The 16,022-nt window shown below is 38.0% G+C and overlaps 1 protein-coding gene across 1 annotated transcript; it reads left to right on the top strand.

Annotated features, from left to right (window-relative positions):
• Positions 1-3,934: 3,934 nt before the first annotated feature.
• On the top strand, positions 3,935-11,761 carry LOC101168740 (homeobox protein Mohawk-like). The gene is made up of 6 exons (XM_011486423.3): positions 3,935-4,545; positions 4,731-4,890; positions 4,971-5,124; positions 5,257-5,568; positions 11,080-11,113; positions 11,224-11,761. The coding sequence occupies exons 1-6, from the start codon at positions 4,358-4,360 to the stop codon at positions 11,531-11,533; spliced, it is 1,158 nt and encodes a 385-aa protein (XP_011484725.1). The 5' UTR covers positions 3,935-4,357; the 3' UTR covers positions 11,534-11,761.
• Positions 11,762-16,022: the final 4,261 nt, after the last annotated feature.

Genomic DNA, 16,022 nt, shown 5'->3' with positions numbered 1-16,022 from the left:
AAAATAGCATGATGTAGGCCCTTTAAAGTCAAATTAGCAAGAAACAGAGAAAACTTTCACACACACACACAAATATTTATGTAGACACACAAGTAGAATGTATTCTTTTCTTAGTGTACCTTGGACAGAATCCTGCTAAAAAAATAAAAAAAGAGAAAAAAAATTAAAACTTATCAATTGTATAAACTGATCTAGTGCTGCAACTCATTTTAACTGTACTCCACACCAGATTAATATGATTGGCAGTCATCAGGAATGCATATTGCCAATGACTTCTACATGAAACCAAAATGATATGTAATATACAATCAAATAAAAACGTTAAAACACTTGTAATTATTATATTAAAATGTTATCTTTACATGTGTCAGTTCCATTGAATTGATTCCATCTCAGCATTAGTGAGACTCTGGTACCCATGTTTGAATGCCCCCCACTGATCTTCACCTAAATCATCTTAATAGCTGCATTCCCGGACAAATCATGCTGATCCCTTCCTCTTTTTTGGTTACTCAATTGGGTGTGAAGGAGTGTTAATGCGTCTGTCATGTCATGTTTGGGAGGAAGAGGAGCCTGACTGATGTGGGGAAATGAAAAAGGCTTTCAAGGGACTGAGGCCTTCACAGTCATTCAACTCAAAGTTATGACCACTCATAAAGGCTCACTGTGCTGTGGGGCTCCGTACGCAGCAGATGACAAGGAAGGGCGAAACTGCAGTTATATGGCAAGATTATTAAAAATGTCAGACAAGACTGGGCATGCAAAGAAGGTGGTGACTCGAATGAGTTAAGATCAAGCCACTGGTATGATTGCTTGCTCTTTGGTCGCCACAACACATAAACACTGTCTGTCAAGCCAAAACCAAACCTTAGCAAAGCTTGTCGGTGTACATAATTTCACGACAGCAATGAGGATCTGCAGGCACTTCTCTGAGATCATAACAATGCCATTAAAGACACCAGAAGGATCCAAAGAAAACCCATGTTCACTGTAGTTGCCACTGCAAACATGACCCAGAATATGATGTCAGTTGGTTTTGGTGTATTTTCCCCAAACACGCTTATTTCATACTAGCAAAAACAAATATGACTCGGGTTAATCAATACCAGGTTGCACAGTGGTTAGTACCTTTGCCTCACAGTAACAATGCAAACTCCACCTTTCTGTGTGGCGTTTGCATGTTCTCCCATGCATGTGCGGGTTTTCTCCAGGCACTCTTGCTTCCTCCCACAGTCCAAAAACATGCTTTATAGGTTGATTGATTACTCTAAGTTGTCCATAAGTGTGACTGTGGTTTTGTAATTGTGTGACCGTGCAACAAACTGGCCACCTGTCCAGGGTGTACCCTTCCTTACCTGGGTACACCGTATTGGGTACTGGCACAGGGAGACCCAAACTTGTGCCAGTCCTGTGCAGACCCCTGTTGTTTGCACTATTAACTAACCACAATCTTATCTAGGTGTAAGTATCTTCAGAAAAACTGTGCTTATGTAAAAGTAAATATTGATTAATAAATAGAAGTCATTTTTTTCTATGCGTAATAATACGAAATAAGAAAGAGTAATAGTGCAAACAGTGCAAAATCTAAAGAAAGCTGCTACAACGTGACAATAAAAAATAGGACCACAAATGTGTTTCTTTTTAAATAAAGACAGTAATAAAAAAAAGAGTCACTAGTATTAAAAAAGCAAAAAAAAACAACACTGTACTTAAGTTAAGTTAAAGTCTCATTAGTCCCATTTGTTCTCCACATTTGACAGCTGGGGGAGCAGTGAGCTGCAGACAGCCGCAGAGGAACCCATTGGTGGTATAAATCCCGGTAAATACTAAAATGTAAAGATCACCATTAACAATCCAGCCATTAGTGCAGATATGATGCTCTTCAATGAATCTCTCAGCTGCCCGATGAAACAAGGAGGATATAGACACAGCGCTCTCATAAACTCCATAAGTAAATTCAAACTCTTTACAGAACGTATTAAAGAAAAACTGTAACGAAAATATCAAAAGTATCAATCTCATCATGCTAGTATCAAGAATTCACCTATCGATCACAGATCAATCCCCCCACCTCTACTGAGTACCGGTGAGTACCAGCCCATCTAAAGCACTGTTTATAACAATTACCAAGACAGAATCTCAAAGTATAAATGCCATTCAGAAGTTTGTTACAATTATCGCGGACAGCAATCGAAAACAGCGAATCTTAGTATGAACTAGGCCTCACAGTTTTGGTGGGGACCGAACACAATTGATGCCATGACTATGAAGTTTAAACTGGACATAAAGAAATGAAAATTTACTGACTAAAACCAAGGAGGGTATATCTTTAAGACTAAATTTGCATTACAGAACTTTTGCGCTATTTCTCAAACTTCACTAGTGTTTTCATACAACTTATACACTGTATTTCCATCCACTTGCTAATGGGAAAAACTATCCAACCATTGTTGAGTGAACGGCATCCAGCGTCTACTTTGTCCTGTGCAAGGTCATCTTTCCCAGCTACTTCGGGGCAAAGGTAGGGTACATCCTGGGCAATATGCTTGTCCATTACAGGGCTACACATACTCTCTCTCTCTTTTAAGGGACATTTGGAGTCACAGATCAAACTAGGACACATGTTTTTGAACTGTGGGAAGAAGCCGAAGTGCTCCGAGAAAATGCACGCATGCAAAATCCAAACAGTAAGGACCCAACTGGGATTCAACCTATTGCGCTCCTGCTGTGAAACAACGGTGCTAACCACTACACCCCCATGCAGCCCTGTAGAAGGAATAAAATGTCTGTGTACAGTACAGTGCAGAGCAGGCAAAAAACCGCATGTCAGAACTGACATTACCTACCTACACTGAATAGGGATACTTGGCCAAAACATTTGGATTCTGTGTTGTATCGCTAAAGTCTTTCAGTGTTAGATGACACTGAAACAAACCCATTGGGTGCAACAAAAAGCTGTGAAATTGATTAACTGTAACAAAGTGTGTAATGCTACAGCATGTAGCAGTATTTTAAAGCATTAGAAAGCCCACCAAATAAGTTGTAAATAACAATAAGGAAGAAGAGACACAAGAGTTTCTATGTTAACGCCAGACATTTTGCCTCTTAGATGAACCCGGAGTTTGTGAACCTGCAAAACATGCACTAAACACACATAAACGAGGGCCAAATACTCCAAACAAAACAAGATATATTATCTTGACTGTGTTTTTTACAAGTCTCTTGGCTGCCAAATGTAAGTATGTTCCGAGCTAATATCAACAGTCTAGCCGGTGAACATATCACAGAGGGACAGGGTTAAATGGTGTGTGATAGCATGTAGTATTCTCCAAATGCTGCCCTGGAATGTGAGCCAGGAATTTACTGCACCTTGTGGGGATGCTTCTGGTCCAGGTGTTTTTCAGCTTTGAAAGCACTGAAACTCTGCCTCTTTCCAAATGCCGCAGAAATCATTCACATGCAGACAGAAATTACACTATTTTAAATCAAATTGCCAAGAGAAATTGGATTTTAGTTCATTTAAAACACTGAAATTGCAGCAAAATAAAAATATATTGGGCTTTTATTTCCGTAAGGATATTGATTTACCCCACCTTGTTGATGACATTGTTGTTCCAAATCCAGATTTCATAAAAAACAATATTAATATGATATTTTAATCAGTCCATTATGCTGCTGACGGATTAAAAAGATGCAAAGTTGTAATCTTTTAATGCACTCACAGAATGCAGGGATTTAAGCATGTGGCTACAAAAATCAATTTTCCTTTCCTTTGTGTTGCAGTCTGAAGAATCACATTTCACTAATGGTTTTGCTGCCTGTTAGAGACAATTTCATCCAAAGTTCTCCAGAGCCCTCTGAAGATAATTACTTGCAGACTGTATTTTTAGTCATTCCTCAAAATCCACAAGAACCGTGCATCTTAGGTTAAAAAATATGAAGGCAAACCTGACCTTCGTCAGAGTCTGCCTCAATAAAACTCTTACTAGTAAATCTAATAACTAAGTTTACTTGTAAGTACAATAATTCTCATTTACTGGGGGTGGGCTGCTGCTCCTCAAGGTTTCCTTGCAGAGGCTTCCAAAGAAGGGATTGGACAGCGAGAGGGCCAATAGGCTGCAGTGCAGCAGGTTATTTGAACTGTCCTCGATAAGCCCAGCTAAACCAGACAGCATCATCAGACTTTTAAAACCAAATTTCTGTGTAGGAGTCAGTCATCAACTGTTGTGCGGGGGCAACTAAAGAAGGGGAATGCTTTCAGCTCTTTAACATCACACCTATCATGGGATTTTACCATTTCTTCATCAATCTGGGAGTCCACTGATGCACCTGTCAATTGAGGGTAATCTCTAAAAGAATGGAAGAAGTTGCAGCAATGAAGTGTGACACTGTGCTCTGTTTGGATGATGGCAAGAGGGTTGAGAGGAGCATGCAGACGTGTGCAGACCTACCTCAGATGACTTTAGCAGACGGGCAGAGCGCGGATCCGCTGCATTGCCAGGAGGACAGCCTAAACGTCTCTGCTTTGAAGTACAGAAGATATGGGTATGAAGTTTCCTCTCTGAGATGTTGGCGTGGTCACTAGTAAAACTGCTGAATTAACTTTTGTAAATCAAAATGACAGAGCCTTTAACAGGTGCTATAAGAAAAAAATATTAGGTGAAATTATGCTGACGTACAACATTTCTAAAAAGATTTTTAAAAATTCTATTTGCCTTTTGTTACATCAGGTCTAGTCTGAGTGGTGTCAAAGTTCGCCACAAAAGACAGGTACTACAGAACATGGCCCGTCCCCTGAAACATTGGCTTTACAAGCACAGAGACAACCCCTACCCTACAAAGACAGAGAAAGTCCTATTGGCTCTGGGTTCTCATATGACTCTGGTGCAGGTAAGACAAGATTACCTGCAGGGAAAGCTTTAAATTTTTGTGAGCCAGCTCTTCTGCGAAACTTTGCCATGTGCGTGCAGGTTTCCAATTGGTTTGCTAATGCCAGGCGAAGGCTGAAGAACACTGTGAGGCAGCCTGACCTGAGCTGGGCCCTCAGGATCAAACTGTACAACAAATACATCCAGGGCAACGCCGAGAGGCTGAGTGTGTGCAGCGACGACACCCACACAGATGGTAAAGGCCTCTTCCTTTTAGCCAGAATTGTCAAGAGAAGCAGGGATATTTTCCACTGCCTGCATAAACCATCTTTGTTATGACGGTTTTTAAAAGAAAAACCAGACTCTGTTGTATTTCTTTTCACTGCAGATGAGGACTGTACCATGCAGACTCCTACCAGCCAGTCAAACTTTAGCAGGAAGCCTTCCCATAAAAGCAACGTTCTTGCCATTGCCGACTGCTCCAGCATTGACGACAGCACGTCTCCGCCGTCCAAGTATAAGAGCAGCTTGTTGAATCGCTACCTGAACGACAGCCTGCGGCACATGATAGGAGCCAAGGCGGAGGACATCTCTTCAGCCCGGAAAATGAGGAACCACTCTGAGTCCTACGACTGTGATCAGGATGTTGTCTCTCCAGCTTCCTCGTCTGAAACAGAGGCCAACTTTGTCTACCAGATGGGTGAGAGACACGATGCTAACACTATAAACTAAACCCCCCTTTTCCAGCACAAGTTAGGAGGCCTAAATAGGGAATCACAATCATTCCAAATTACCAGTAAAATAAAGAGAATTTACCGCAACCCCTGGCTACAAGAGCATAGCATCATTCTCGTTAATTAGAGATTAATGCAGAATGTGAGGCAAATTGACATTTTAACTGCCTAGTTTCCCCTCAGTTCCTTTTTAAAACACTGCAGTGTACAGTAAAAGAACAGAATGAACAGAAACTTCCACTTGGCTCCTCAGAGCACCTTGACAGTAATAAATCACTGGCATTCCACCAAAAGTTCAAGAGCTCTGCAAGATGAAATTGCACCAAAATTGGTCGAGTTTGACACCTTTGTGTCTTTTCAGACTAATTAGGAGCACAGCATGGTGACAGGCCTCAAATCCATACACAGGCTTGAGCCAAAGTCTCTGCAAACATCGCCAGTAAAGACTCGTGCAGATGCTAGAATTCCTTATTTTGAAATTGGAAGGAGCTCCTCCTGGCTGCCATCAAACACCGCAAGTGTAATTTCCATAAACTAGAGTGTGCCATTTGTTCCGCTTCAGCTTTAAGCCATGGTGGAAATGTCCAGCCCGCTCTCAAGGACAATTACAGAATGTCTGAGACTTTATTCCTCCCAGGGTGAGAAATAGAAACCCCAGCCAGGAGCAGAATTGCAGCAGTCTGTAGAGTGATAGAAACGTCTTGTTGTTGTGCAACTGTTGTGTCGGGGCTACCGCTCATGAGAAGCAGCACAGAGCAACCCCCTTATTGTTCATTTGGCTCCTTTTCTTGCTGTTTTATTCCCTCAAAGCCTCTGTACCTGCATGGTCTACTTCTCCTGTTGTTGCTTTTCTGCTCAGATCAATGTGATTTCTGAGTCAAAGCTGTGAAAATCTTTCTGAAAGCAATTCAGCACTTTAGGTTGACTTCAGTTCAAAATTAAACTAGGCAAGTTTGGCCATTTGAAATCTAAATCTCACCAATATGGTTTTAATTTTTTCAAAATCTGTTAAAAAGTTGAACCAGAAGAAAGATTTTAATTCATAGCCATAAATTATAAAAAAGTCATCATTATGGCTGCAATGAGATATTATTTTATTCTTAATATCCCAGCTTCTAAAGAAAACCCCAGACTTGATAACATGGAGCATTGACGTTTGTCAGATGTAATGTAATATATACAATTATGCAAATAAGCAGCACGTTTTACTTAGAAAAAAACTGAATTGATATTTGACAAATATCAACATTTTATTAAGGGTACCTGCAGTAATTTGTTCACAAACTGTCAGAATAACATATTTGTGGTTGCATTGTTTATATTTTTGACTCCCTAAAATATAACTAAAATAGGTTTAAGAAATGTTTAGTCTGGAGCTGGAGCTGCAAATTGCTTATAATTAAAAAAAATTAAATATAACCTTATGCAATCACACAATCAACCAATAAATCTCTCATAAAAAAAGATCACAAAATTGTGAAAAACCTGCACACAGATTTTAAATTAGCCATTATATTATTTAATGTATTTTGTTTAGCTTTTAAAAATCTGTTTATTATTTTAAAACAGCATTTTAAAATGTTAATTTTAATCATGTAGAATATTATAGTCATTCTATGGTTTTTTTGTTTTTGTTTTAGAAACTCAGATTTCAAAATCAATATTTTCTCAAAGTAGCTTTGTTTTTATTTCACATTGCTGTTTTTCAGAATGACTTATTTATTTCATAATGAGCTTTTTCAGCAGAATGAGTCTGTCTGTCAATCAGTGAAAGTGGGTGGGATCTAAATGCACATCCGCTGATCCCTTGAAATCGACTAATATTCATTTCGGCAACATCTGCACGGCTTTGCAGACATTAGCTGATCAAATACAGACAAACAATCTGTTGGCAGATGCTAAATGAAGACATTACTGGAGGCAAAAATAGTGTGGATGTGAAGTATGCAGATTTTAAACTAAATCCTGTTGGAAAGACGGTCTCCAATCCAAAGATTTTTTTTTAAGTAATCAATTAAGCTATCATAGCCAGGTGAGACACAAAAAGCCTGCAAGAGGCCCATAAGTCCCATATAGTCATATTTTTTTACAGACATAAGCACAAACGCAAGAAAAATGTCTTTTGATGTGGAGTATTAAGAATGTCTGTTCCATGATTCTTCTCATCCACAAAAAAGGAAAAATGTAGAAAAATTAACTATAACAAAGTTTCATGTATCTTGAAAAAAAAGTATTTGAAACTGATTGTTTTTACTTTGTATAAAATGTAAATGCACAGACCACTTCTGCATCTGCTTTTAAACGATTCCATCTAGTGTCTTTTGTCTTCTATGCTGGGATTTCTGAAGTTATATTATAGTACATGACACTTTTCATGGAGGGGACAATAGAAGCATTTCCATATGGAAGGAATAATGTGAAAAGAGGCACAATTTTATTTAAAGTGTAATGCGTATCCTTTCAGAAAACAGGTGTGAGTTTAGAAAAGATGCACCGATGTAGGAGTCACTCTTTTGGCAAAGTAAAGATGTTAGAAAGCAAATGTTATGTAACATTATGGGACTTTTACTCAAAATTAATTGTGATTTTCTTCTGAAAAACAGGACACAACAATGTTCTTACTTATTGCAAAGTTTTAATATTTAGCTTTCTTCTTTGTGCTTTTCATTGTTGTTTTTGTCACTGATTGTCACATGTAACCATATAACTTTTGAACACCCTCAAAAGTGTAGTGTGAAAACAAGCCAAACTACAAAAAAGAGACATTTTTCAGTATTTCTCCCCAAATAAAACCAAGTGTGCCAAAGTTTACTGGGAGCACCCCTTACATTTGTTTTACTCATGCAATCACTTCCACAGTTTTGGTTTCACTAAAATGAAATTTAGACTGCAATTTGAATAAGAAACCTCTACACTGATTTTTCATGGCAATTCATAAGCTAAATCCTAAAAACAAATACACCAGCCACTGGTAAAAATTTATTATATCTAAACCTTTATTTCAAAAGTCACAATATTATCTGTGACTCTGTGAGTGTTGGTTATGAAATGTTTTTGCAAATGTTTTGTAATATTATAAGTCTTGTTAGATCAGAATCCTTTTTTTAATTGAAATTGAAATTTATTTGCTTCTTCAAAGGTAACATCTTTACTTTTTTTAAATAATAATCAGCATTAGCCAAAAAGAACTGGGCTGAAGCATAATGCTTATCCAAGTCCATCCAAAGCAACAAGGACAGAATTTAGACAGAAACAAAACTTAAATTCAAGTTAACAAATGGGACACAACCGTGAAAAGCAAAACCAAATACATATTTATTTATATACACATACATATACACATGAACATTCAAACGTATATTTTTTACTGATTCATTCACACTAAGCAAATTATTTGATGTTTTAGTAGTAACGTAGTAGTCATGTAACCCACATATTTACAGTAATAACTTATTTAAGATCTTTATCCAAACAATTCCTATTTCTATCTACATTTCTATTTTTAAACATAAACCTCTTAAATTATATTCTCATCTCCACAATGACTTCACCCTCAAGGGCAAACTCCTTTAAAAGGGCACAAAACAAAGTTTCCAATATTGTTACATGCAGAGTATCCACAGATTTGTATGTATTTAATTTTTTAAATAGTGGATTCATATATTTAGAGACAGTCACAGAGCCTTCTCTGATTTACTCATAATGGATTGGAAGGCATTGGTGAAACAGACTGTTAGAGTTTTTTGTCAAGATCGTATTTGTTTATCGTGTTGAAGCATTTGCACAACGAGTGCAAAAGGCTCGAGAGCTATAAAAACATCTAGAACTGAGTTCTAGCGGTGGATATTTTTCTTTTCTTTAATCTCAGCAATAGCAGCAGAAGGAACAAACCAGCTTCTCGAGAAACTGTAGAACTGGTTTGGAAAAGAAAAAAAATGTTGCCCCCACTTAAAACTGATTTATTTTAGCTCTAAAATGAAACAGGGAGCAGAGTCATTACCACTAGATAAAATGTTGCTTACATTGATCCCCTCTGAAAATCTGAAACCAAACAGAGGTGAAGTAATGCTACTTCTTTGTAATAAATACATCAAAACTACTTTCCTGGAAAGGTTTAGGAGTAAAATGCAGAAGAATATTCAGTAGCAAGAAAAGCACTAAGCTTAAGGATGATTTATTGTCAACAAGAAGTTTTTTTTGGCTCCTGTTTTTCCCTCAGAAAGCAGAGATGGGGTCTGTTTCGGACGGTTTCCACTGAAAGGCTGTGCTGGGCCTTTCATTTCTCTGCTCATTGCTTTCAAAAGAAAAGCTGGTTTTTACCAACGTCTGTATGTCAGATGAAAAAAAAATGGTCATGTTCCAATGCTGAAATGGAAAACTTGTTCTACAAATATTACATTGGTGTGCAAAGATCACAAAGTTAAGATTTGCTAGGAAAGAAATATGACTCCACAATGTTTAAACTCTCTTTGCACCAAAAACTGACAGATTATTTCTTTTCTTGACTCTGAGAGAACACTGGCCCCTTACTTTAAAGAAATAATCATAAAAAGTACTGTTTAGCATTTATTAATAAGTTCATTCATAACCTGTGGTTGTTTATTTTTATATATTTGTATAAGAAAAAGGGGCAACAAAACAAAAAAAAACACACTGACAAACAAAAGTCAGAAAAAACTTTAATAAAACCCTTCACTTTTAACTGTTGCTGTACATCACATTTGTCAAACTCAAGGCCATGTCATTTTATGTGGCATAAAAGTTTTTAATTTCTTTAAATAAAAAAAATATTCAGTTGATTACATATTATTTATGTGTAGCTGCTGTTGTAATTATTCAATGTTTGCAGGTCTTATGTGTGTATGCAGACAAACTGTTGCCATCAAACCATCAGTTGGATGCAAGGCTGTGTGCAGCCATGTTTTGTCAAATGTAACACGTGTAATACATGTTCTTTGCAGCTCAGTTTTATGTTATTTTTCTTTATTCACTTGGACAGCTTGATCCTTCATCAATGGAGTTATGTGGGTTTTAATGAGCGGACAAAATTTAAAAGTATTTATGCTCGAGTGACAAGCAAAAATATTTTTTCTATGCAACTGTAATTGTCACTTTAAAAAGTTATAGTAAATAAAAAATGTGCAATTAACATTAAGGAGTAGTTATGTTTATTTTTCATTACATTTAGTCACATGCATAAGTTATATCTGGCCCTTTGAGGACAACCGTTATGATGATGTAGCCCTCGGTGAAAATGAGTTTGACACCCTGCTGTATATGATTAATAATTCAGGAGACACCGCGATGTAGAGTTGTGTGTCATCAGCATAGTTGTGAAAACCATCACCCTGCCTCCTGATGACGTCCCCAAGTGGCAGCATATATAGATTAAAGAGTAGTGGGCCTAAAATTGAACCTTGGGGGACCTCACAAGGTATTAATAGCTGAACTGTTAATACTTTTCTTTACTTTTGCAGATGCAACGGATTGGACTTTGACTAAACGTGACAGGCAAGTGCACCTCTTCTTCTTTCCCTACATTAGATTATAGAAAACAGAAACCACTTGTGCTTCTGACTTCTTCTGGAGGTGAATCTTTACAAATCATTGTAATGTGACAGAACTCATCAGCAGGACCGAGGCAAACCAAGACAGGACTGCCAAGGCTGGAAGGAGATCCGTGCTGCCGTAGCTCTCACCAGTTTGGCTCAGGGGCCGAGCGGTGCTTTGATGCCAGGTATCTCCACAGGGTGGAGCTGCAGCTCCGAACCCAGACCTGCATCGGGGAGCGCCCTCAGGACCAGGGTCTGCAGCATTGGAGCAACATCTGCTCTGCAGCAGACAGCAGGGACAACTCTCACCAGCCGCATCATCCAGAAATCCTCTCATATCTCAGAGGTGCAGACTGTCAAAGTTTCCAGCAGTGGGTAGACACCGAATGTGTTTTCCAACACTGAACAGCCTTCGAGGTGAATGTTTTTTAATGCTGACAAACTTATTCCATCATTATAGTGTCAATCTAAACACCAACCTAAAGGATTTTTATTTTTATTTTGTAATCAGTGTTGCTCTGTGGCATTAAGTTATATTACCTCTTAAGAGACTGGATCCTCATCCAATGACAAAACAGTTATTTGAATAAAACCAGTGTCAAATGTTCTGTTCAGCTTCTGTTTTAAATCAAGACTTTACTCTGACCAAGACCGCACGCTTACATTTTACAGAGCTATTATTAAGTGGTAAACTTCATACTTGCAGACATCAACAGTTTCAGAACAGATTTCCAAATGTTGGATTGTGGGATTAAGGGGTGGCACACAGAGCTTTATGTAGACATGAGCACAACTCTTAAGACAGCCCTCATTTCTCTATTTGGTTTCCAAGCACTCCGTTTCTTGTGATCCTTTTGTAAATTGTTTGAGCATCTCTGTAGGAGATTCACTCTGTGCATGATCACACTGCAAAAACCTAAACTTAAGAAAGTAAAGAGACCCTTGTTTCATGAAAAAAATTGTATTTTCTTTTTTGCAAGAAAAATCATCTTATCAAGAAAGTTTTTGAAAAGCAAAATAATCTTAGTTTGAGAAAATTTAGTGACAAGAATGTTTTTTTTTTTTTTTTTTGGTAAGACAATGTTTTTTACCCCATTGGCAGATTTATTATTTTTTGCTTATTCAAAGAAAATCTGCCAATGGGCTAAGCATTTTTGACTCTAATGGTGTGTTCATACTGCCCTCTGCAACGCGTGCTCAAGTGGCCACTTCCAGTGAAAAGTCAATATAAGCCTGCATAAAGGCGCATTTATTGTCACGTTCACAAGTAGCTACGCACGTTTCTACGACCATTTTCGGGCTCCACATACAAAACGTGCAGCCATTGAATGTGCATTGAAGGTAAACCAGGGCAAACTTTAACCAATCAGGCACTCGGATTTGGATGGCGTCCCCTTTTAATTCACGGAAGTGTCAACCATTTGAAAACTGATCATTGAGGAGAAATTTATAATTGTGATTTGTGTCCAGCTGGAATTACAAGACACCAAGTGGTTTCATATATAAGAATAGAGCTGTGAAAAAAGCCTGGAGCAAGATTCACGAGATTTGAACTATTTGGGAATGTAAACCTTGGTTGTTTTTTTTCTTTTTCTGATGTCGTAAAGTTGTCACACTTTTTAACATTAACACAAAATGCTGGTTATTGGTTTCAAGTGGCGTTGTAAGAATTTGGGGACTATAAATGTGAGGTGACACATTAGTGACCAAAGCCTACAAAAAAGTGACTTGTGAGCATCTTTGTGGTGTTTGTCATTCATTCATCTTCTACCGTTTTGTCCTTTTCGGGGTCACTGGGCTGCTGGAGCCTATCCCAGGCACTTGTGGGGGAAGGCAGGGTCCACCCTGGACAGTTTGCCAGTCTGTTGCATTCACACAGTCACACCTAGGGACAATTTAGAGTTGCCAATTTTTGGACGGTGGGCACCGGAGCTGGAGACCCCGGAGAGAACCCACGCATGCATGGGGAGAACATGCAAGCACTGATGTTATGTTTCAGGTCCCCCAGCCGGGACTAGAACCGGGGGCCTTCTTGCTGTGAGCGCTAACCACCGCGCCACCGTGCAGTGTCAAGTGTCTGTCATGTTTGTATAAAAAGAGAAAGAAAATGTCAACAGGAAAAAAAAAATCTTGTGTCTCGTTGAGAGAGAGATCAGATTTTAATCTGTTTTTTTTTCTAAGTTGTCTGATACAATTAGACACAACAGCAGTTTATATCTAAATTAGGGGTCTTTCATTTTTTGGACAAATCCCACCAACATTCATAAAATAACAAGAAAAATTATACTGTGTTTTTCTATTTGAAATCTCTCAGAAATAAAAACGCTGCAAATTTACAAGGACATATCTGATCAATCTTTAGAAATGGTAAAGAAGTGTTGCAGCTTCTTTTCTTTTTTCCCTTTTGTTAACAGGGAAAGTTTCCATTGGGAATTTCCGTGGGAAAACCTGCTCACATTCACTCCTGGTAATTACCAGTACAAACACAGATCTGCCTTTGAGCACTGAGCAGATCCACTAAAGCAATTTGGGCTCAGGCCTTCCAAAGACAACCACAGAGGGGTTAGTGAGGGTGGGGCAACTGGGCATCTATTCATTAAGGTCTTATTGGGTCACTCCAGCAACACTTCCAGCCAGACCTTCAAACATAAACATCAAACCTTTGTTCATCCATCCATCCATCTTCTAAACCTGCCTATTCTCAGTCAGGATCACAGGGATGCTGGAGCCTATCCAGCTGCTATCAAACAATATTACCTGAAATCAGACTTGGTGGTCATCTGCACACTTAACAGACACAGTGGAGCCACAGTTGGGAAAAGATCAGTTCGTCTTTCCCAAGCATTGATGTACGTAGGTTCAGGCATTGTCTGCATTAAGCATGCTGGAGGAAGTGTGTATGCTTAGTTTCAGTAAAGTTGCAATGACTTTTTTTGTTTGTTTTTTGGTTACTTGTTTGATCTGCACCAAAGAGGTTGCAAAACACAGAGTCAGTTTCATAAAACGAGGCAGCAGGAAATAGACAGCACCGGGGGCTGGGACATCACTTTGTGTGGATTCTCAATCATACAGATTGATTACATTGAAGTAATAGGTGCAAAAAAAAATACCACTGGACTTAGTTTCTCTTTTATTATTGAAGATGTTTCACGTCTTCTCCAAAAAGACTTTCTTAATTATTTCTCAATGGAAAACCTGAGGTGATGTCTTCAATAATATATGGTAAACCAAGTCCAGATGACTGTTTTTTTACTCACTCCAACCAGACGTGGGGTAAAGTACTCATGTAAGAGCAGCATTCTATTACAATACTCTACAGTAGATCAGGAGTCCTATAGGGTGAATTTCTCACTGACTACAACCTAGTAGGAGCCACACCCCTACTTCATCTTTAAAACATAAAAATGAGATGATTGACTTGCAATTAAATGTTGTTAAAATGATAAACACAAATTATTTCGTTTTTTTTGGCACACATAAAACATTAGCTTAAAGAGGAAAATTTGCATAACTTTCTTTCAAAATAAGACATCCTGTTTCAGATCTAAATGCAGAAAATGTAGTACTAGTTAGTGTGACATCAGCAGGGATTTTGATAAATACTATAAACAGTTTAATATTGAGGGTTTGTAGTGCAACTTAGCCAGAAATGTTTACATTTAATAAACTAAAAGTAAATTACAGCTAATTAAATGACTCTTCCAACCACAAGGAGGACTTAAAAGGCTTAAATTTGTTCAAAAAAAAAGCCTTATAATCCGGTGCGGATGAATTCTAGTACTGCTTACAGACCTGCACTTGATTATGATTTGGATTTGATTTTCTGTCATACACTGCGCTCAAAAGTCAGTCAAAGTGTTTTAGTAGGACTGGTAAATGACAGGTAAACTATTGTTGGATTGTTGGCGCATTTTGGGTAATGCAGACAGGAGCATTGCAGAGTGATAAGTGGAAAAAAAAACTTCTTAAATTAAAAATATTTTAAGTTTTCTTTAACCTGAGAGCCACAATGGAGGGGTAAAAAAAAACCCACATGTGGCTCTGCAGCCGCAGGTTGCAGACCCCTGATTGAGGAATAAATAGTCCAAAACAAAACTCAAATAACAGTATAAAAATAAAACTGATACTAACAGTTTAAACAATATGTCTGATTATTTTTGTTTGGAACTTAGTCAGAAAAACAAAAGTCGTCATAATTATAATATTTTAAAATGTTAGAAAGTACATTTCAACAAAATGTACCGGTACATTCTGGTAACAGTAATTATTTGTGAGTAGAATGAATAAAATGAGAAATAAGACAATTTTTGTTCAATGCGAGTCAAAACGTGGGTTCTTCTTACAAATCTAGTCAAAGTAAGAGCCCTTTCTTTTAAAAAACAATATTACTCAAGTAACTGTAACTTCATTTGGACTACTTTTTTTAAGTCCCTGCAATTGTTAAAGATGTAATGCATAACAGTGTTCCAAATATTTCACACTGATCTAAATGGACTTTAGCAAGTACTTATCAGAAGACTGAATATTTTCATCTAAAATCGCAAATTTTATGGAAAAGTCCTCAACCCCAAATCATTTTGCAACTACTCATTTATGTAAAATAAGCATGGCGATGGCTCTTCTCATCCTGGAGTCCAGGCTTTTCACATCACATGATTAAGAAGTACTTTCCATGTCTCCTGCTTTTGGTTTGTTCTTGACGTACTGAGCAAAGAATGTTTTCGTCCCGTCGTGCGCTGCAGCCAGCTCGCCGACCAAACATAAAGGAAGGAGCGCCGTGGCTTTGTTTCCACTCTGCAACTGCGCCCGACTGTGACGGCAGAAATTTAAAAATAAAAAATAAAAAGCTAAGGTTCAGTCACAGAAAC

This window comes from Oryzias latipes, chromosome 17, assembly GCF_002234675.1.
Source record: "Oryzias latipes chromosome 17, ASM223467v1".
Classification (NCBI taxonomy): Eukaryota; Metazoa; Chordata; class Actinopteri; order Beloniformes; family Adrianichthyidae; genus Oryzias; species Oryzias latipes.
This window is presented reverse-complemented; position numbering and strand designations above follow the sequence as displayed.

Bases quoted from the DNA above. Each gene is read 5' to 3' on its own strand.
- LOC101168740 (XM_011486423.3), top strand. From the start codon at position 4,358: ATGGAAGAAGTTGCAGCAATGAAGTGTGACACTGTGCTCTGTTTGGAT. The intron at 5,125-5,256 runs GTAAAGGCCTCT...TTTTCACTGCAG, and splicing joins CGACGACACCCACACAGATG to ATGAGGACTGTACCATGCAG. The intron at 11,114-11,223 runs GCAAGTGCACCT...GTAATGTGACAG, and splicing joins ACTTTGACTAAACGTGACAG to AACTCATCAGCAGGACCGAG.